This window comes from Gigantopelta aegis, chromosome 14, assembly GCF_016097555.1.
Source record: "Gigantopelta aegis isolate Gae_Host chromosome 14, Gae_host_genome, whole genome shotgun sequence".
NCBI lineage: Eukaryota > Metazoa > Mollusca > Gastropoda > Neomphalida > Peltospiridae > Gigantopelta > Gigantopelta aegis.
Genome location: NC_054712.1, coordinates 10,647,973 through 10,670,625, shown reverse-complemented (window position 1 = coordinate 10,670,625; position 22,653 = coordinate 10,647,973). Strand labels below are relative to the sequence as shown.

The 22,653-nt window shown below is 39.2% G+C and overlaps 1 protein-coding gene across 1 annotated transcript; it reads right to left on the bottom strand.

Moving 5' to 3' along the window:
• Positions 1-16,779: 16,779 nt before the first annotated feature.
• LOC121389065 lies at positions 16,780-19,655 on the bottom strand. The gene is made up of 3 exons (XM_041520681.1): positions 19,583-19,655; positions 18,314-18,532; positions 16,780-16,883 (listed from the first exon to the last, which is right to left on the bottom strand). Exons 1-3 carry the CDS (start codon positions 19,653-19,655, stop codon positions 16,780-16,782), a joined length of 396 nt encoding a protein of 131 aa, XP_041376615.1.
• Between the last annotated feature and the right edge of the window lie 2,998 nt (positions 19,656-22,653).

Below are 22,653 nucleotides of genomic sequence, written 5' to 3'. Positions count from 1 at the left end.
GATATCTTTGTTTTCTGTTAAAACTAATTTTAGATAGAGACTTGATTGAGGATTAACGCCTATGGCCCAAAATACATTAAAGGACAACAATAAACAATTTGGTTGCTTGCGTGATGTGTACAACATAGAGCATCATACTACTTATCATTGTTTGTTAGAGGAACAGGTGTGTATATCAGAAAAAAAGAAGAAAAAGAAAAGAGAAAAAAAGTGACGTTATTTTTGTCATGTTGGTAGGTATACGTAATGGGCTACTGTGGTGAAATGATTCACTGTACCACGCTTTGGTATAGGTCCCTTTGATTTTACCCGTGGTGTATCCCATAGTTAAGACCACAGGCGTGTCTGACCTAAATTTTAGCGATTGCTGAATGGCTGAAGAAAGTTACGTCTACAGGTCGCATATAGTTCAGCAGGAAGTAAATTAGAACATTGGTTTAAAAATTAACAATTTCACTAACATTAGTAATAAAGTTACAATACAAATCTGTAAATATAAAATAATTATTTTCTTTACAAAGAAAACACACACAAAAACCCCCAACTGAAACAAACAAAAATTAAATATTAAATAGTTTCGATTTCTTTTCCATTACATTACTTTATCAGTTGCAACATTTAAAAAGACACCTCCTGTATTGAGGGAGCTAGCAGCGTTAAAACAACACCTATAGCAGTGGGCCATGGCACACCACCCACTTTTCCATGTTACACTGTTCAGAAAGCTTGAAATGTATTTTAACACCTAAAATTCAAAATTTTCTCGGGGAAGCATGCCCGGGCCCACAAATACAGGTATTTTGATCCACAGACATTCGCACCACCCCGCCCCAATATTCAAACACACTCCGCGGGCTCTGTGTAAGTCTTGAAAAGCGCGCGCGCACACACACACACACACACACACACTACCTGTTAAATAATAAATATAAATAATAAATAATTATATACATGACTCAAAGACAGTGTGGGTGCCCTCCCCACGTATGGATATCTTTCAGTATAAAACCATGGCCAAACTCGTGCCAAAATTCACCAACATATATATTATATATAATATTATTATGGTGACGTCATTAAGGCGTGGTAATGGGGGCGTGGTACAAGCTAGTTACCTCATCCATCACTCTAGATTCGTCTAATTAGACCACGATTATTGCGGCCGTTGAGTCACGGGTGTAATAGATATCGGGCTATGCCCTCGATCATTACACCAGTCACTCAACGGCCGCAATAACAGTGGTCTAACTAGACGAATCTTTGGGAAAAGGATGATGTAACTATAACCTATCTTTCAATGGCAATTGATGTTTTGTGATCTCAAAAGGTAACATTATTCAAATTGGTTTTTAAAATCATAAACGTGTAATGTAAAGCTTTATCTTGAGTTTTGAGTGTAATGGTAGTAATAACAAAGATAATACGTTTGGCCTGCGATTATTATTAGCTAATTACTTCTTATATAAATGTAAAGTGCAAAGAGTCCAGCCAAATATAGAATAGAATAGAATAGATGTTTATCGACACCCCAGCACGAAAAATACATCGGCTATTGGGTGTCAAACTAAACTAAATGCAAACATAAAATGATGAACCACACCAATCTAAAAATTCAACAGTTAAATTAAAACACAATGTAAAGAACTGTGAAAAAAAAAAAAAAAAAATCTCAGATAGATAAAAATAAAATTTAGAATAAACGTCAGAATCACGTAAAAATTGTAATAACAGTTCTTTGAGCAAATATATCTCTTCTCGTTTCTTTTAGATGATTGCACTTCACCAAAATGTGGCGTAACGTCAGAATGCACTGACAGAGTTCACACTGAGGTGGAGGATCTTTCTTCGAGATAAATGAATGGGTCAAGTAGATATGACCGATGCGAGCACGACACAAGACTATTTCATCCTGCCTGCACTGCCTATAGGACGACTGCCACTCTTCCAAAACTGGCCAGCCAAAAATTTTCCATTTCAAGTTAAACAAATAGATGAAGTAGAAAAATGTATATATTTTATTACGAATAATCTTAGTAAATACGTCAGTGGTGGGCCCACTGGGCTATTTCTCGTTCCAACCATAGCACCATGACTGGTATCAAGGGCCGTGGTATGTTCCATCCCCCACTCACTAAAAACTTACTTTTGATGGAACCAAGTGTTTTTTAGACGAAATTGCACAAGTTTTCGGTGAATGTGACATAAAAATTATTTAATGAATACCATTAAACGATATAGGCAGAAAGATTATCATTCTAGGAATCAACTAATATAAGTTTTGTTATGTATATATATATTTTTTATGTTTTATATTTGTCGTTTTTTAGCGAGTGTGTGTGTGTGTGTGTGTGTGTGTGTGTGTGTGTGTGATCGATCTTCGCTTCCGACCCTCTCTCTATATATATACTACTCAAAAGAATTTAAGGGTCAGACAATATTTTCGACATTATTTTCTGAATGTCAATTATATTAGCTAGACCATAATGTCACGCATGGTATTGTTCCATTTTGACGAAAGTGGGTCTAAGCAACCCATAAATGAATTAAAATCCACTGTCATTGACACTGTCGACTAGTTCTAATGGCGAAAACATGCTTACATTTGCACGTAAATTAGGGCGAAAGCGAAAGGTCTGCTAAGTGCCTATAACTTGCTTTTTCACAAAGCGCTTCATTTGCACGCTTTGCACGTGTATTCCATGTTCCCAATGCTGAATTTCCGTATAATTGGAGCTTGCGTTCGTGTACGGTGCACACTCCAAATTCGACAATGGTACGACTTCAACTGACTATCGAAGATCGAGGAAGGGCTATTGCTTGGCTTCAGGATGGCAATACGCAAAGAAATGTTGCTCTGAGACTTGGTGTCAGTCAGAGTGTCGTTGGCCGACTGTGGCAACGGTACCAAGCAACGAATTCTGTTCGAAATCGTCCACGTTCGGGAAGACCCCGAAGCACTAAAAATAGAGAGGACCGCTACATCACCAATATGGCTCTACGTCAACGCACAACCACTGCACGCCGATTACGTGACAATCTGCGGACTGCGACTGGAACTCGAGTGTCTGATCAAACCATACGCAATCGTCTGAAAGCCAATAATCTACGCTGCCGTCGCCAGGCTGTTCGACCACCACTCCTACCACGTCACAGAACGGCCAGACGTCACTGGTGCACGCTTCATCTGCGGTGGCAACGTGTTCAGTGGGGTCGAGTGATGTTCAGTGATGAGTCCAGGTTTAGTCTCCAGTTCAACGACGGTCGGGTTCGTGTCTACAGACGTCCTGGGGAGCGCTTCGCTGACGTTAACGGTTCGGTGGTGGCAGCGTCATGGTGTGGGGCGGCATCTCTATCCACCACAGGACCCCCCTCTATGTGGTGGATGGCAATCTGAATGGAATCCGCTATCTGAATGAGATTATCCGGCCGTTGGTTCTCCCAGGCCTTCAGCAGATTGGCGGCGGGGCGGTTCTGCAGGATGACAATGCCAGACCCCACCGCGCCAGGGTGGTAACGGACTTTCTCAGACAACAAGGTATCGCCAGGATGGATTGGCCAACATATTCGCCTAACTTGGCCCCAGTAGAGCACGCCTGGGACGAATTAGGCAGGAGAGTTCGGGATAACCATGCCCCTCCGGCCAACCTTCATGATCTGGGTCAACTTCTTATGGCAGAGTGGCAGGCCATTCCCCAAGAGTTCTTCAGACGTCTGATCAACAGCATGAGGCAACGATGTGTCGAGTGTATTCGCGCCAGGGGTGGATTCACACACTATTAAACGAATGTTCTAATGTGTAAAATCCATGTTTGACAACCTTCAACTTTGACAGCATGGCATGTGACTTTCTTGTATACAGTGACGTTTATTTGTGTTTTTTTGTAAATATGGAACAATAAATAAATTGTTTGGTGTAGTTTACATCATCAATCTAATACACTCTGAAACTTATTTGGTTATAAATATTTGACCCTTAACTTCTTTTGAGTAGTATAATATATATACATGAACAACTGTTACATAGCGTTGCGCGCATCGGTTTTCCGTCGACTGGTACTAATCATACACCTATAACCGCAGACCAGGAATCGATCGCCCGTGATTATTAATCGAGCAAAAACCAGCCTGCCCCTGTAAGAAATGAGAGCCCGTACGCCTATGTGTCGGTTTTATCCCGACGAATGGAGAATTCCGCTTAGCAAGCCTCGTGGAGTTCCTCATTATTACCATCACAGGATAAAGCCGATAACCTCAAACGTCCCCCTGATATTATTTATCTACTCACTTTATCAATGTTCCTCTAACAAACATTGATAAGGATAATGGTCTTTGTTGTACACATCACGCAAGCAACCAAATTGTTTATTGTTGTCCTTTAATGTATTTTGGGCCAGAGGCGTTAATCCAGAATCAAGTCTCTATCTGAAATTAGTTTTAACAGAAAACAAAGATATCAATGTTTTTAAACTTTAATAAATATAACAGCAACAAATGAAATACAAAATGTTTAGCAACAACAAATCACATTTGTGATGGTATAATTAATTATCAATAACAACAAAGTTAAGTTAAATCCCTAAAGCAAATTTAAAGTACATCAATTCATCATCTCTAGGTGGTTTGCTTATTCCATTAAGAAAGTTACAGTTTATTTTGTTTAACGACACCACTAGAGCACAATGATTTATTAATCATCGGCTATTGGATATCAAACATTTGGTAATTCTGACAGATATTCTCAGATAGGAAACCAGCCACATTTTTCCATTGGTAGCAAGAGATCTTTTATATGCAACATCACACTGACAGGATAGCACATACCACAGACTTTAATAAACCAGTCGTGGTGCACGGACTGGAACGATAAAAGGCGCAATGGGGAAATCTCGCATCAAGGAAGATTATACCACCGGGCTACGTCCCTCCCCCGTGATTAAGAAGAAGGAAAGAAAGAAAGAAAGAAATGTTTTATTTAACGACGCACTCAACACATTTTATTTACGGTTATATGGCGTCAGACATATGGTTAAGGACCACACAGATTTTGAGAGGAAACCCGCTGTCGCCACTACATGGGCTACTCTTTCCGATTAGCAGCAAGGGATCTTTTGTTTGCGCTTCCCACAGGCAGGATAGCACAAACCATGGCCTTTGTTGAACCAGTTATGGATCACTGGTCGGTGCAAGTGGTTTACACCTACCTATTGAGCCTTGCGGAGCACTCAATCAGGGTTTGGAGTCGGTATCTGGATTAAAAATCCCATGTCTCGACTGGGATCCGAACCCAGTACCTACCAGCCTCTAGTCCAATGGCCTAACCACGACGCCGGTTTAAGAAGAAGGAGAAGAAGAAGAAGAAGGATGATGCTAATGATGATGATGATGATGACGATTAGGAGAAATGTACAGTGATATGTTTTACACCTTGTGAAGTACTATCACACTGCCTAAACAGTGACAATAACAATGTATAAATTAAAGGAACTACATTAATGACACTGTTACTTTATTAACATGCCTATATCCAAAAAAAGGTTCAGGCACTGGAACTACATTAAAGAGTGTCAGGTGAATGTGAAGCCATTGTTAACATGTTTCCCACTAACAATAGCTGTTTTAAGATTTTTAGCACTGAACAAGACTGATTGTGTCGCTTTATGCAGAAATCCAGATTATACAGATGCCAAGTTGTCCACTTTTAGTAGTACATGTATAAAAATTCTTATGTAAAAAAACAAAAACATTAATAATTTTTAAAAATCCAGTAAAAACATTTTCACATGTAAATTCCAGTTGGGGCCACAACACACATTAAGGTGATCAGAAACATATTAAATATACAGATAAATAAATACAAATAAATAAATAAATAAATATAATAATAACAATAACTAATACTTCTACTACCACTACTACCAAACTGATTAAAATTATCTCTACTGGTCTACCAGTAGATTTAACAGCATTGCGTGGACTCCCATGTCCAGGTGACATTTCATCTATAAATAACAATTTAAATATCGACGAATTACTCTTCGCCTTTTATAGCGTTATTCGGGAGCATACAAATTCTAAAGCATATCGGGCGAGACTATTTATGCAATAGACGAACTTGTTGGTCTATTTGAAAATTGAAAAACATGGGGAAAAGTGCAGTAATAAACTCTGGATTGTATACTAGTATAAACAGATTTTATGGCTATACTATCACGGGGTTTTATTCGTCTTGAAACGAATTTTATATTGAAATTAGTTTCCGGCATACTTCGTAATTCACCCAAATTATTTCGTATACCCTCGGCATAATCCCGAATGTTTTCAAATTCTTTTCAAATCACTGGCATGATTTTGCAAGTAAGGTTTTGATTGGTCGAATGAACGGCCAACTGGACATGCGCTCCAAAGGGGTGTTGTTAGATCCACAGGTAATCGTAATTAACCAGTGGAGCTAATTTTAATTAGATTGCACTACTACCACCTCCACTACTATTACAACTACAGTTACTACTTCTACTATTATTACTAAATAATAATAATAATAATAATAATAATAATAGTAATAGTAATAATAATAATGGTTTTCAACACAACCAGACTTTATATATAAGAATATAACAAAACAATATTTATACAATGCTATGCAACTCCAAGAACAATAATAGCAATTAAACGATCTGTATAATTTATAGAAAATGTGTTTCTTGTCATCCATACATACAAAACATTGTAAGGACATATTTTAAATGTAACTAGAACTACACATTCATTATTATAGTTGCAAATTTCATATTTAACCGTGATGGAAAATAATAATAATAATAATAAACACCTTCACATTAAAGGGAAAGACCCTAGTTTCAACCCGTGAAAATTAACACAAAGTTCAGTTAAAGCCGCACGCCCTAGTTCATCCAGCGAAAATAAATTATAATTTGGTTAATCTACAAACCTGTAAGACACTTAGATCACGTTTTTATCAAATGGAGTGAAAAAGCAGGTTTTATATCGATAAATACCATGGGAATCCCCATGTCCCATTTGCTTGAAATAATTTTGAAAGTTACTATTCGGATGTCACCGGTAGATGTCACTCGAAGCACAACAATGCCTACGTCACGACAAATTTCACAGAGTGCGCACAGACGTTCCTTTCACCTCTCCTGGACATGTTCCAACTGTTCTGTCCTGGTTGTATCCACTCTCCAGATATCGCAAGACTTAGCAAAATTATTGGTTTTAAGGGTTTGTAACGTTTTGTATTGAGACACTTACTTGTCTGAACTTTATTGTTACTGAAAATGTTCACGAACTGTGAAGAAAAATCTCACAAATGAACAACAAGCAAACGACAACAAATCGGATGCTGATTGCGCGAACCGTGCACGAGAAAACAAACCGAACCAAAATGATAACGGTCACGTGGTATACCAACGTCTGTGACGTTTTCACAGGAAGATTCCCTCTAAAAATAGATTGGACCTCGCTTGCGGCTTTTTAAGAAATAAAAAAAATGTATTTCGTGGTTTTACAAACATCAGGATTACCAGGATTACCAAAAAGCACTTCAGGTGAATGGAAATGTGTATTCTAAATAATAAAATGTAAGTAAAGTGCAATTTTATTTGTGAAAAAATGGGTTTAATAGCGAAAAACAACGCCGTAATGGTTAACAACTAGCCATAACTTGGGGTGTCCCTTTAATCTACAAACCTGCAACACATTTGGATAAAGTTACAATCGAGTTAGACACGAGTCTGTGACTTTGAAATGGTGAAATACCCTCTAAAAATAGACTAAAACTCGACTCCACAACTATTACTTCTCAGACGCACATGCGTTTTCAAAAATATGAGAAATACATTTTGTGCTATTAAAAACACCAGGATGACCAAAAATACACTTGGAATGTACGGAAATTGATCATCTAAACCACAAAATCTAAGTAAAGTATGATGTCAGTTATCAAAAACGGCTATAATTGTAAAAAAAATATCCCTTAGTGTTTAAAAACTAGGGTATGTCCCTTTAATAATATATGTTTACGTAATTAAATAACTCGATAATTATGAAAATTGTCATGTGCTTGCTTCTTAACTACATGTATTTGTGCTAGAAACATATATGTTTTGGTTCTATTCCCAGGTTTTCAAGCACGACGAATATCGTTATGTATGTGATGTGGCCATTACATTAGCATACAAATACAGTATGGCCGCTTAGACATCCTTGGAAGTTAGGGGTGCAACGGTATAGTGAAAACCGTATTGCAACAGCCATTGTCAGAAATTACGCAATGCGCTAAACATAGTAACAGACGTAAAGTTAGTATAGGCATGCGTATGCCCAAACCGGAATAGAAGAGCAAACATATGTGTTTATCTGCATGTAAACAACGACAAATCGCATTAATGATAACTGCGCAACTGTTTTGGCGATATTCTGTTACACCAGTGTAACCGAGGGCTACCAGCATGACGAAAAAGCATGTAAAATTTAAATAAAAAGAGAAAAGGAAAGAGATAGAAAGAAAGTTTGATTTTGGTTTTCTATTTCCAAACACTAACACCTGGCGCGAATGTTGGAATTTTAGCAGAGGTGGGTCTCGAAAATATATTTTAAAAAACCCCAAAATAAACAAGACATTTTCTTGAAAGGGGTAGGGTTTCGACCCCCCCCCCCCCCCCCCCCCCCCCCCCCCCCCCCCCCCCTGCACACGCAACTGAACTATGACAGGCCTATATAGTCGCCGAACGAAGGCAACATGACATTTGCAGATCTTTTGGCCATTTTCAGGTTTTTATTTCAGCAGAAGCAGGAATCTATTATATTTGTGCTGTTATAACCTTATATAAGTCCTGGCAATGGAAAACGAAAAATGCCAAATGGGTACAACCAATATATTTGGACCCCCCTCCTCCCCCCCCCCCCCCCCAACCTTTGTAACCACTAGCCTGAGTACTCTGACGGTAAGACGGACATTTGGACAGTTATAACGCTCTTTAACTGTCAGAAAGAAAGAAGTGTTTTATTTAACGACGCACTCAACACATTTTATTTACGGTTATATGGCGTCAGACATATGGTTAAGGACCACACATATTTTTTTAGAGGAAACCCGCTGTCGCCACATAGACTACTCTTTTACGACAGGCAGCAAGGGATCTTTTATTTGCGCTTCCCACAGGCAGGATAGTACAAACCATGTCCTTTGTTGAACCACTTATGGATCACTGGTCGGTCCAAGTGGTTTACACCTACCCATTGAGCCTTGCGGAGCACTCACTCAGGGTTTGGAGTCTGTATCTGGATTACAAATCCCATGCCTCGACTGGGATCCGAACCCAGTACCTACCAGCCTGTAGACCGATGGCCTAACCACGACGCCACCGAGGCCAGTCTGTATGACTATAATGCATGTCTCTAGTGCAAATATTTAAGAAACTGCCATTTGAATGATTTCAGGAAATGTCGATGGCGATATTGGATTTTTTAAAATGCCAGTGGATGAAATTTTGCACACCCTTTGAAAATAGTGTCTTATACATTATAAACTAGCGTTGGAAATCGGCTGGAATTTCGTCATCGATCATCGGTTATTATCGGTAAGCACCAACCGATCAACTTTCAAATCGGTTAGAATTGTATGGACTTTAGGAAGGATTTAATTATGATGACCACGAACCTCTTGTCGTGTTCACCCTTCAAATGGCTAATTTTACATTTAATAACTATATAATATTTTGTTTTTGTTTCATGAAAACATGAAAACAAACTCAAACCCCATCATATTTACATCAACAATAACATCTAAACAGGAACAACTACTACAGTTAACATTTTCACAGAAAATCGATTATGGATTTTTGTAACCGATCATAACATTGATAGAGCCAGACTGATCAATGTTCGATTATAATCGATTATTGGAACATCACTATTACAAACTAATATCAATCGACAGAAAACGTATGTATTCCATTGTTATCCTACATCCGATTATTGGAACATCACTATTACAAACTAATATCAATCGACAGAAAACGTATGTATTCCATTGTTATCCTACATCCGATAATTGGAACATCACTATTACAAACTAATATCAATCGACAGAAAACGTATGTATTCCATTGTTATCCTACATCCGATTATTGGAACATCACTATTACAAACTAATATCAATCGACAGAAAACGTATGTATTCCATTGTTATCCTACATCCGATTATTGGAACATCACTATTACAAACTAATATCAATCGACAGAAAACGTATGTATTCCATTGTTATCCTACATCCGATTATTGGAACATCACTATTACAAACTAACATCAATCGACAGAAAACGTATGTATTCCATTGTTATCCTACATCCGATTATTGGAACATCACTATTACAAACTAATATCAATCGACAGAAAACGTATGTATTCCATTGTTATCCTACATCCGATTATTGGAACATCACTATTACAAACTAACATCAATCGACAGAAAACGTATGTATTCCATTGTTATCCTACATCCGATTATTGGAACATCACTATTACAAACTAACATCAATCGACAGAAAACGTATGTATTCCATTGTTATCCTACATCCGATTATTGGAACATCACTATTACAAACTAACATCAATCGACAGAAAACGTATGTATTCCATTGTTATCCTACATCCGATTATTGGAACATCACTATTACAAACTAATATCAATCGACAGAAAACGTATGTATTCCATTGTTATCCTACATCCGATTATTGGAACATCACTATTACAAACTAATATCAATCGACAGAAAACGTATGTATTCCATTGTTATCCTACATCCGATTATTGGAACATCACTATTACAAACTAATATCAATCGACAGAAAACGTATGTATTCCATTGTTATCCTACATCCGATAATTGGAACATCACTATTACAAACTAATATCAATCGACAGAAAACGTATGTATTCCATTGTTATCCTACATCCGATTATTGGAACATCACTATTACAAACTAATATCAATCGACAGAAAACGTATGTATTCCATTGTTATCCTACATCCGATAATTGGAACATCACTATTACAAACTAATATCAATCGACAGAAAACGTATGTATTCCATTGTTATCCTACATCCGATTATTGGAACATCACTATTACAAACTAATATCAATCGACAGAAAACGTATGTATTCCATTGTTATCCTACATCCGATTATTGGAACATCACTATTACAAACTAACATCAATCGACAGAAAACGTATGTATTCCATTGTTATCCTACATCCGATTATTGGAACATCACTATTACAAACTAACATCAATCGACAGAAAACGTATGTATTCCATTGTTATCCTACATCCGATTATTGGAACATCACTATTACAAACTAACATCAATCGACAGAAAACGTATGTATTCCATTGTTATCCTACATCCGATTATTGGAACATCACTATTACAAACTAACATCAATCGACAGAAAACGTATGTATTCCATTGTTATCCTACATCCGATTATTGGAACATCACTATTACAAACTAACATCAATCGACAGAAAACGTATGTATTCCATTGTTATCCTACATCCGATTATTGGAACATCACTATTACAAACTAATATCAATCGACAGAAAACGTATGTATTCCATTGTTATCCTACATCCGATTATTGGAACATCACTATTACAAACTAATATCAATCGACAGAAAACGTATGTATTCCATTGTTATCCTACATCCGATTATTGGAACATCACTATTACAAACTAACATCAATCGACAGAAAACGTATGTATTCCATTGTTATCCTACATCCGATTATTGGAACATCACTATTACAAACTAAGATCAATCGACAGAAAACGTATGTATTCCATTGTTATCCTACATCCGATTATTGGAACATCACTATTACAAACTAACATCAATCGACAGAAAACGTATGTATTCCATTGTTATCCTACATCCGATTATTGGAACATCACTATTACAAACTAACATCAATCGGCAGAAAACGTATGTATTCCATTGTTATCCTACATCCGATAATGCTTACTATCCCTCCTGACTATTGCAGAAAAGATTATTCTCTTATTCTTCGGTATATAGGACAGAGCTATTCCATGAAAGAGTGCTATGAAGATATTTCTATTTGTCATATGCTATGAGGTCATTAAGTTTAACAAACGGAGTATTACGTCGTCGATAATATACGGCATCATATTCATGCGACTTCGTGATCAGACAACAGTTTTAGATCGATATTGTTGTTAAAACGAGCATTATAAAAGCTATCTTTTTAATATGTAGTGTTGAAGTTTATGACAGTGTAGTTTATTTATGATAAAGTGGTCAAATAAAGTTACTTGTTCAGCCATCTTTGTCTGTCCATGTAAAATAATAGTTTATTTCCAGAATGGATGAAAGAAAAGGACTCCATCATATGGGGTCATGTGGGATAAAAAAAAAAAATGTACATCCTTAGTGGTGAAAATTTTTACACTTGTAATACGGGAAAAAATTCGTCCAACGTCGAAATTTTAACCGCCTTGGACGTACTTTGTTTCTCCCACATGACCGCTTATTATTTCGTCTTATAATCTTCCTTGAAGGTGGTATTTAAGCCAGAGAAATCCTGGTATATACATAGGAAACAAATATATAGAAACATAAAGGTATACAAAGGTCTATTACCAAAGCACATTTTATATACATGTATATGAACGGATAGGTTAAGACATACACCCATGTCGTCACACTGTGGAAATCGTCATGAGTACTCATTATTTAAAAACAGAAGTTTGTTTAGTTTAACGACACCATTAGTGCACATTGATTTATTAATCACTGGCTATTGGATGTCAAACATTCTGTAATTGCGACATATATTCTTAGAGAGGAAACCCGCTACATTCTTCCATTAGCAGCAAGGGATCTAATGGTGCCATTGAACAAAACAAACGTCTCCCTTTTATATGCACCATCCCACAGACAGGATAACACATACCACGGCCTTTGGTATATCAGTCGTGGCAGCACCCAGTATCCACTTAAGGCTAAAGGATGTAAATGTGTGGACATAGAAGCTTTTCTAGACAAGTAATTTCAATGCAATCAAATTTAGCGGATGATGGATAACGTGATGAATCAGATACTCCCCTCCCCACCCAATCCAGGAGATAAATCTGGTTGCGGCTTACACCATGTACTAAAATTTCTATTCCTCACGGTTGTTATATTATGGCTGAGTCATTGGTCAGAAGGCATTGTTTTTATTAATGACGCAATCAACACATTTTATTAATGGTTATATGGCGTCAGGCATATGGTCAAGGACCACAAAGATATTGAAGGGCTACTCCTTCTCGATTGACAGCAAGGGATCGTTTATATGCACCATCCCATAGACAGGATAGCACATACCACGACCTTTGGTGTACTGGCTGGATGACTGGTCAGAATGAAATGGCTAATTATATATTTCACCAGATGACCTAGTTGACCTAGATGACCCAGATGACCTAGATGACCTAGATGCCCTAGATGCTTTTCTTTCACCAGCTGGCCTAGGTGCATTACTTCTAGCAGATGCCCGAGATGCTTTTCTTATAGTAGCAGGCTGAGGTGCGTTTGTTGTAGCGGCTGGCTGAGGTGCGTTTGTTGTAGCGGCTGGCTGAAGAGTATAATGAGCGTCGTCATGTGGATCCTTCTGAAAGGATAGACAAAATAGTTAATGATAAAAGTGGCTGAATGATGAAAGATTTGCTAATGGAATACCTACAATGTACCTAAAAAAAAGGTATCCTGAAAAAATAAAGAAGTGTATTTTATCCTGAAAAAAACAAGGCTATAGACTGTAGAAAAAGATAATAGTGGAACAATCGTCTATTATTCAAAGTATACCATGTTTTTCATCATGTGCCATTTAAAAAATAAATCATGTAACAAAATGAACATTTTGTACTCGATCGATAACGTAATAAATTGATTTTGTGCAAAGCGTTAACCTTCTGGGTTGAATAAATACTGTTCATGATACCCAACTGCAGCAAATGACGCGTTTTTTTATTATTATTGTATTTATTGTTTAGTTTTTTAAAATCACTCAATATTTAGACCAATCGTTTTAGTTGGGAAGAATAGCACTTCTGTTTTTCAAGTAGATAATCTCATCAAAGTTAGAAACAGACACCTTTGGAAGGAAAAATACTTGTTATTATCATGTACTCTTACAGATCAAGTTTGTCTTTCATGGCAATTTACCCATTTTAACAGAGTTATAGCCCTTGAAAATTCGTTGGGTCTGGGAGGGGACATGAATTGCTTTAGCAGTACTCTCAGAATGCTTGTTTCAACGCTAATTGTTTAACAGGCAAGCAGACTTGTCATAAAGTTGCATACCCTTGATGAACAGTTACACAGAATGCTACACACAGACCATCAGCTCGAGTACTCTGCCGTGCGAGAGCTAGACGAACATTTGGACGGTTATAAACGCTCTGTCAGTCAGAGTTTATTCTATAGCGAAAACGCGGAATGGCCGACTACCACATAGTAGGCAAAGACTCCCGCTCTAATAGTCTACAACAAAAATTGTACGTTTGACGCTAAATACCTTCGAGTTCGCCGATAACAAATAATTTGCATATTCACCACTAATACACACACTGCAGGAATAAACCCGTCAGCACCTACATATGCAACCGGAACATTACTGAACGGGGGTGCTCTAGGGTCTGCTTATGCATCTTCTCATTTCAAATTATTTTCGTGCTTATATCCAATTATGGTTCAAGCACGCTGTCCTGGGCACACACCTCAGCTATCTGGGCTGTCTGTCTTGGACAGTGGATTAGTTGTTAGTTGGTTTGTGAGAGAGAAGAGGGTATAGTGGCCTTACACCTACCCATTCAGCCCTTAAGAACTCACTCTGGGTTGGAGCCGGTACCGGGCTACGAACCCTGTACCTACCAGCCTGTAGTCTGATGGTTTAACCACTGCGCCACTAAGACCGGTTCTGCTTATGCAGTGTCTTTCTATTTCAATGCTTACGACAATAAACACTGGGTGTGACATCAGTTAGCCCATCCTTATAGCCAAATATAACAATTTACTGACCTGATATCGGGCCGCACCATTATTCGGACTGCGCAAGCGTTTTTTACTCTCGGCTCGGCACTGAAATGATGTGGTTTACTTTATTCATTGAACTCGTGTCCTGTGGTAGGCATGACTTGCAACGCCAAGCTGGCTAAGGAAATTTAATATGTCGTCCGTGTTCGTGCACCGCGCCATGTGTACTTTGTGCTCAGTGGACCGCGGCGAAGTGGGACGCGTTAAGAGTCTCGCTTACAAAAGGAACGGGTCAATCGCGTAAATCGCTTTCGGGGAAGAGAGACACGCCTGTCTCCACACCCCCACAAGTACCAATGCCGGCATTCGATGATTTTGAAATACCTAGTCAACTCTTGGAGGGAGATCCCGAAGTTTTAACGTTTTCGATGGGCGCTCCCTCACTGGGTACTCGCAGGGCCGAGAAGCCTGTCCAGGCCCAAGTTACAGTCCCTGTTGGGACTCTGCACGCTCCCTCACTAGAGGATTGTGCTACACAGGACAGGTCTGCAGGGTACCAGGACCTCCTGGCCCTCCCACTAGCAGTAGCAGTGTTTTTGTCAGAAATAAATTGGTGTGTATGGCGCTATGGAATTGAATGCAACCACAGTCAAAATGGGACATGGAGGGCCTCCCACAGAAAGAAAATAGGTTAAGTTTAGGATCAGGATTAAGAAAATCAAACAGTAATGATAAGAGTTATTAATTTTGTCAAATGTTAAACTTAAAAATGTAAAATCTGCAAAAAAAATGACTTTCCCCGGCTTGCCACCACTAACTCTGTTGGTGCGGGATTGCTACAGCACACCAGCCCTAACCCGACCGGATGTTCGGGCTTTTCAAGTATGAACCAGGGGGACAGGTACCAACTTGACCTCAGGGCAACAAGTGACTGGGCCAGTTCAAGTTTGGGACTGTCGGGCCCACAGTGGACCAGTATGTTAGGATTAAGCCAACCTGTAGCCTGGTCTAACAGTGATCCCTCAAGGGGGAGCTCAGCACTCGGGTCCTTCACCGACCTCAACTCCTTGTAAAAGGAGACGTGAAAACATTTCCGACTCTGGTTTGGAAATTGATCACACATCTTTGGTCTCTGTGCAATCAGGATCAGAGTCCCACACGTTACATCGCCAGGGACAAGAGTCGTCAGCACTAATGGACGTGGAGGAGGACACAGAGTCTATGGTATTTACAGATGGGTATAAGGAAGCAGATGCTACTGCCAAGTGTTTCCTGTTTAAACAGGAATCGAGTGATGGGAATCGTTTTCCCATGGACCCTCCATCTCGCCCTGCAGCTTCTGCCAGCTGGATAGGATCAGTGTTTTCACCTCTGTCGTATAAATCTGGCTATCAGAGGTGTACTGAAGTCTGATTTTGGTCAGCATTTTCGGGGTCCCCTACCTCCATCGACACCAAAATCGATGGTTCAGGGTAAGACTGTGAGCCAGGCCCCTAATCACACCTGCAGCGGCATATGAGAGCCACTCCCTAACACCTAGTTTGGGTGAGACAGTAGAATTACCTCTACTCCCTCCATCGAGACCAGCCAAGGTTTTGGAACAGAAATCTGATCCCTTACCTACACTTCCGTTGGTTCAGGCCACTGAGTGGGAAGGCATGATATGAAGGATCATATTCATGCAGTCTCATGTTGCTTGGTGGTTCACAGCTCTTCACAGAGCAGAATCCCTGGAAGATTTACCAGATGAGGCTTATTCCCTCCTCTAGGCACAAGCAGGTACCGCTGCAAGTTTAGCCTCCCTTGAGCTGAAACAGAGGCTTATGGCCAATATCTTGCTGACAAGGCGGGATGTTGTTATTAGACAGATGTCCCTCTCCCGGCACCACCAGCAAGAACTTCAAACTGCTCCCATACAGTCGGAGTCCCTGTTTGGCTCTTCTTTAGATGAGCTGATGACCAAGTGGTCTACATAGTCCAAGGAGAACTCTACAGTGGCTACCGCTGCTAAACGAAAAGCACCATCTACCATCCATCTAGCTTCTCTAGCAACTTCATCCAAGGCCCCCACAGGGCCTCAATTAAATTGGTGGGAGAAGAAAGGTGCTAAGCGACGAGTTAGGCGCTCCCAAATTCGAGGTTCAAAAGGGACTGGTATAAGCGCCATCTACAGTGTGGTAAGAAGAGTGATGCCAGTTTCAAAAGGCCAGACGAGCCAACTCCGACCCATGAGGGTGTTCTCTGGGCCGGTCAGGTGGGAACTTCTACTGTGCTAAAATTTTCAAATAGCCAAATTTCTATAGAAACGGCATGTGTCGTTTTGCGTGTGTGTGTGTGTGTGTGTGTGCGCGTGCATGTATGTATATGTATGTGTGTGTGTATGTGTGTATATGTGTGTGTGTATGTGTGTGTTTGTGTGTGTGTTTATGCATATGTGACCGGCCTCGGTGGCGTCGTGGCAGGCCATCGGTCTACAGGCTGGTAGGTACTGGGTTCGGATCCCAGTCGAGGCATGGGATTTTTAATCCAGATACCGACTCCAAACCCTGAGTGAGTGCTCCGCAAGGCTCAATGGGTAGGTGTAAACCACTTGCACCGACCAGTGATCCATAACTGGTTCAACAAAGGCCATGGTTTGTGCTATCCTGCCTGTGGGAAGCGCAAATAAAAGATCCCTTGCTGCCTATCGGAAGAGTAGCCCATGTAGTGGCGACAGCGGGTTTCCTCTCAAAATCTGTGTGGTCCTGAACCATATGTCTGACGCCATATAACCGTAAATAAAATGTGTTGAGTGCGTCGTTAAATAAAACACTTCTTTCTTTCTTTATGCATATGTGTGTGTATGTATGTATGTGTGTGTATGTCTGTATGTGTGTATGTCTGTGTGTATGTCTGTGCCTGTTTCTGTTTACATGTGTTTGTGTGTGTGTGTGTGTGTGTGTTTGTGTGAGTGTTGTGTATGTGTGTGTGTGTGTGTTGTGTATATGTGTGTGTATGTGTGTCTGTGTGTGTTGTGTATATGTGTGTATATGTGCGTGTGTGTGTCTGTGTGAGTGCTGTGTATATGTGTGTGTGTGTGTGTGTGTGTGTGTGTGTGTCTGTGTGTTTGTGTGTGTCTGTGTGAGTGTTGTGTATATGTGTGCGTATGTGTGTATATGTGTGTGTGTGTGTCTTTGTCTGTATGTGTGCATATCTGTCTGTCACAGTATGGAATCTACTATCATCTGAATGTATCTACTTGCCGAACGTCTCTTTCGCTTAATACAAAACACGATTAGCAAGATAATGAGGACAATGAGAAGTAAAACGACCAAGCCGATGAAGATCCAGATCCACCAATTGCTGTCGTCAGAACAGAGCTCGGATCCGTCCCCACAGTGGTCGTACGTTACACACTTCAGCATACGCGAAATGCAGCGGCCGTTGTCACATCTGACTTCAGATTCATTACACGACCCTGAAAAAAAGACAAACCCATGAAATTATCCCTGCTATGAGCTGATTTCTGAGTCGAAACAGATAAAGTTGGTTTTGTTCAACGACACCACTAGAGCACATTGATTAATTAATCATCGACTATTGGATGTTAAACATTTAGTTATTCTGACACGTAGTCATCAGAGGAAACCTGCTACATTTGTCCTAATGCAGCAAGGGATCTTTTATACGCACTTTTCCACATACGACCGGCCTCGACGGCGTCGTGGTTAGGCCATCTGTTTACAGGCTGGTAGGTACTGGGTTCGGATCCCAGTCGAGGCATGGGATTTTTAATCCAGATACCGACTCCAAACCCTGAGTGAGTGTTCCGCAAGGCTCAATGGGTACGTGTAAACCACTTGCACCGACTAGTGATCCATAACTTGTTCAACAAAGGCCATGGTTTGTGCTATCCTGCCTGTGTGAAGCGCAAAGAAAAGATCCCTTGCTGCCTGTCGTAAAAGAGTAGCCTATGTAGCGATAGCAGGTTTCCTCTAAAAACAGTGTCAGAATGACCATATGTTTGACGTCCAATAGCCGATGATAAGATAAAAAAATCAATGTGCTCTAGTGGCGTCGTTAAATAAAACAAACTTTACTTTTTTCCACATACAGGAAAGCATGTACCACAGCCTTTGACCAGTTGTGGTGCACTAGCTGGAACGAGAGAAAAATGCCAGTCAGTTGAATGGATCCACCGAGGTGTGTTCGATCCTGCGACGCAAGCACCATAAAAGAGCACTCAACCGACTGGGCTAAATCCCCCACACAATAAACATGGAATTATTCCTGCACTGGACTCATTTCTGAGTGGAAACAGTTTACACTAGCAATTAGAAAATAATGCTTGTTTAAGCGGAACGACAGCATATTTAACACAAAATCACTCAAATAGCTAATTAAATTTTCTTTCGATGATCCATTCCAAATCATGCGCCAAAATTGCGCAAACCTTTCAACTTTGGACTCGATCCTTCGGGACATTTCAAAATTAAATAGCACCACAAATACCCCGCCCACTACCGACCCTGGTCGGGCTGCTGGTGCTCTCTTGCACTTGTCAAGAGTGGGCGGTCCCTTCTCCCCACCACCACCCCCATTCTTGTCCTGAACGAAGGAACCGACGTAAGTCAACACATGCGCCCATGACAGCTTGCTCTGAATGTGCACGTTAAACACTTCATTTCATTTCAAGTTATTTTCGTGCTTATATCCAATTAAGGTTCAAGCACGCTGTCCTGGACACACACTTCAGCTATCTGGGCTGTCTGTCTAGGACAGTGGGTTAGTTGTTTAGTGAGAGAGAAGATGGTGCAGTGGTCTTACACTTACCCACTGAGCCCTTAAGAACTCGCTCTGGGTTGGAGCTGGTACCGGACTGCGAACTCTGTACCTACTAGCCTGTAGTCCGATGGCTTGACCACTGCGCCACCGAGGCCAGTCGTTAAACACTATGACCTGACATGACTTGTTGTCTAAGATTTGGTTATTTCGACATTCGGCCAGTATAGAGAAAGAGAAGAAACCTGCTGCAGCTGCCACATAGGACACTGTTACAGGGCGACACAAATAATGGGTGTTTTTTTCTCAGGAATTTCCCGACATTTTCATTTTTAAGCGCGAGAACATACCTTCTTTGAAACAGCAGGAAAAGACTACAGTGTGATGTATACCTACGTGAAAGCAATTGGACAATCCTACAAAGTACGTTGGGTACCTATGTGGATGCAACAGGACAAGATTACTGTAAACACTATAATGAAATTTAAATGCACAATGTAATCTACCTACGTGGTGGAAATTAAACAAGAATACAATGCAATAGACGTAAGTGAAAGCAACTGGGCGCTAATATGTAATGCACCTGCCTCGACACAACCGGATAACAAGACAAACAGAAAAATTTAATATTTATACTCTTCAAAACAAGTAGGGGAACTCTAATAAGAATTTACAATTGCCAAATTTGTAAGGTATTTAACTGTGGGAAATGGTTATATGATAATAGTGAATTAATTGGGCAAACGTTACAACCGGTAGTTCAGTATTACAGTAGGTTTTATGACCACCAAGGATCTTGAAGGACGATTGGGGTCAGAAGTGAAATTTGAAAGTTGACGGGTTTTTTTATCAGTAAATAGCAAATTCAAACAATAAAACTGACTAAAACGATAACAACTGTATGATCAACAGAATGAAAAAGATTGACAGAAATAATGTTCCACAGTCATTAATGGACCTTCCTGGAAATTGTCAAAATCGAGAATGACACCCCACGCACGTGTACGGGGCAACTGCGTGATGCATGTGCAAACTATGGAATGTGTTTCGGTGTTTTGATCAACATACCTGAACGTTCGTCACTAAAGTACTGTCGGAAATACAATAAAAATTATTTTCGTCGATTATTTCTTTCATATTAAACTGACAAGTAAATATTTTGTAAATACCCATTCAGTGATACTCTACCTAATTTAGCATTTACTTGTTTGGGCTCTCATTGACGTACAAGGTGGTGTTTACTCTTGAAATTAAACTAAAGATATCAGTAAATAGGTGATTTGTGACCTTTATTGGAACAGACTATAACACATTTTGATATGTGTCAATTTCATTCACCCTCAAACAAACGTTTAATTTAAAACTGCAAGTTAACTGATTATTTTGAATTGCAGCATAAATTATTAATTATGACAAGCATATTTATTGAATATAAATTCAATATAAGTACATGAGAAATTTACACAATCTTGCAACAATTTAAAGGTACTATATCATAGTTATATGCGAGCTGTGATAAAGATTTTCCAATAAAATGTATTTTCTATAATCATTTATGGGCATATTATGTCTTCTTTAAATGTTAAACCAAAATTTTATATATATATATATAAAAAATGATTGTAATAGCTGTCATTGTGCAACATTGAGATAGCACCTTTAATACCGGTATAATGGATCACTCATAATGGTTCTTGACAGTTTTGCTAAAATGTTACTTATAAAATTAATGACTACAAATATTTTGTTTTGGAGAGGGATAGGGGTAAACCTATTTTAACAGCAATGAAATTGACACCTGTTGACCAAACTTTGTTATAGCCTGTTCCAATAAATACTTTTTTTGAAGACTACTAATATATATATATATATATATATATATATATATATATATATATATATATATATATATATATATATATATATATATATATATATATATATATATATAAGCATCGCTGCTGCCCCTCCCCTCGCGCTTCCTACGCCAGTATGTATACATTTGTATATACTTTTGTGTGTGTATCACATTTTGTGTGTACGCGCACGCGCGTGTGCGTGTGTGCTTTATTACATGTATATGATATTTTACATTTTCTGTGTAATAACTACTAACTGTGTTAACTTCGCTCTGGACCCCCTCTAGTGATGTGGCTCATTTGCATATGACAGGTGCCCTTTTCATGGACTATTGCTCGTTTCCATACTTTCGTACATTTCTCTTTCCATGTTATAACGTTTCATACATGGCAGTAAAAACCTATCATCAATTTTCTTTGTCTTTTGTGTGTCACAATAACTTTTGCCTTTTAGTATATGTGTGTGTGTGTGTGTGTGTGTGTGTGTGTGTGTGTGTGTGTGTGTGTGTGTGTGTGTGTGTGTGTGTGTGTGAATATGGCAACAAATGTAACGGATATAACTCCCAAATATATCACATATTGTTTATATACATATATAAATAAATAAACAGTGGGAAGGGGGAGGGGGCAGTGATAAGGATTCGGGGGTTCGGGGGTTATTCTGCCTCGTAAAAACTTTAAAATTGGGTGTTTTCATTTAGAAGGGATTGTTTAATTCGATGGCATTAAACACCTTTACTGAATCGCAAAATTAGCCATAAGAACAATTTAAAAAAAAAATAAGGATTGTTCTACACAGTATTTTACACCAAGAATGTTTTCACTTAGATTGCCTTCAGTGTTGTCCGACTCACACCCATGTCTGACCCAGGATAAGTTTAATAAAATTTCCTCTCCCCTCCCCTCCTCTTCAGTTTTTAACACTCTGTCAGTTGCTAAAGAGTATATACACTCATTA

Coding starts and splice junctions, on each gene's coding strand:
- LOC121389065 (XM_041520681.1), bottom strand. CDS start 19,655: ATGGGGGTGGTGGTGGGGAGAAGGGACCGCCCACTCTTGACAAGTGCA. Junction 18,533..19,582: donor GCACCAGCAGCCCGACCAGG/GTCGGTAGTGGG, acceptor TCTTTTTTTCAG/GGTCGTGTAATGAATCTGAA. Junction 16,884..18,313: donor GCGAAAGAGACGTTCGGCAA/GTAGATACATTC, acceptor CCTCTGTTTCAG/CTCAAGGGAGGCTAAACTTG.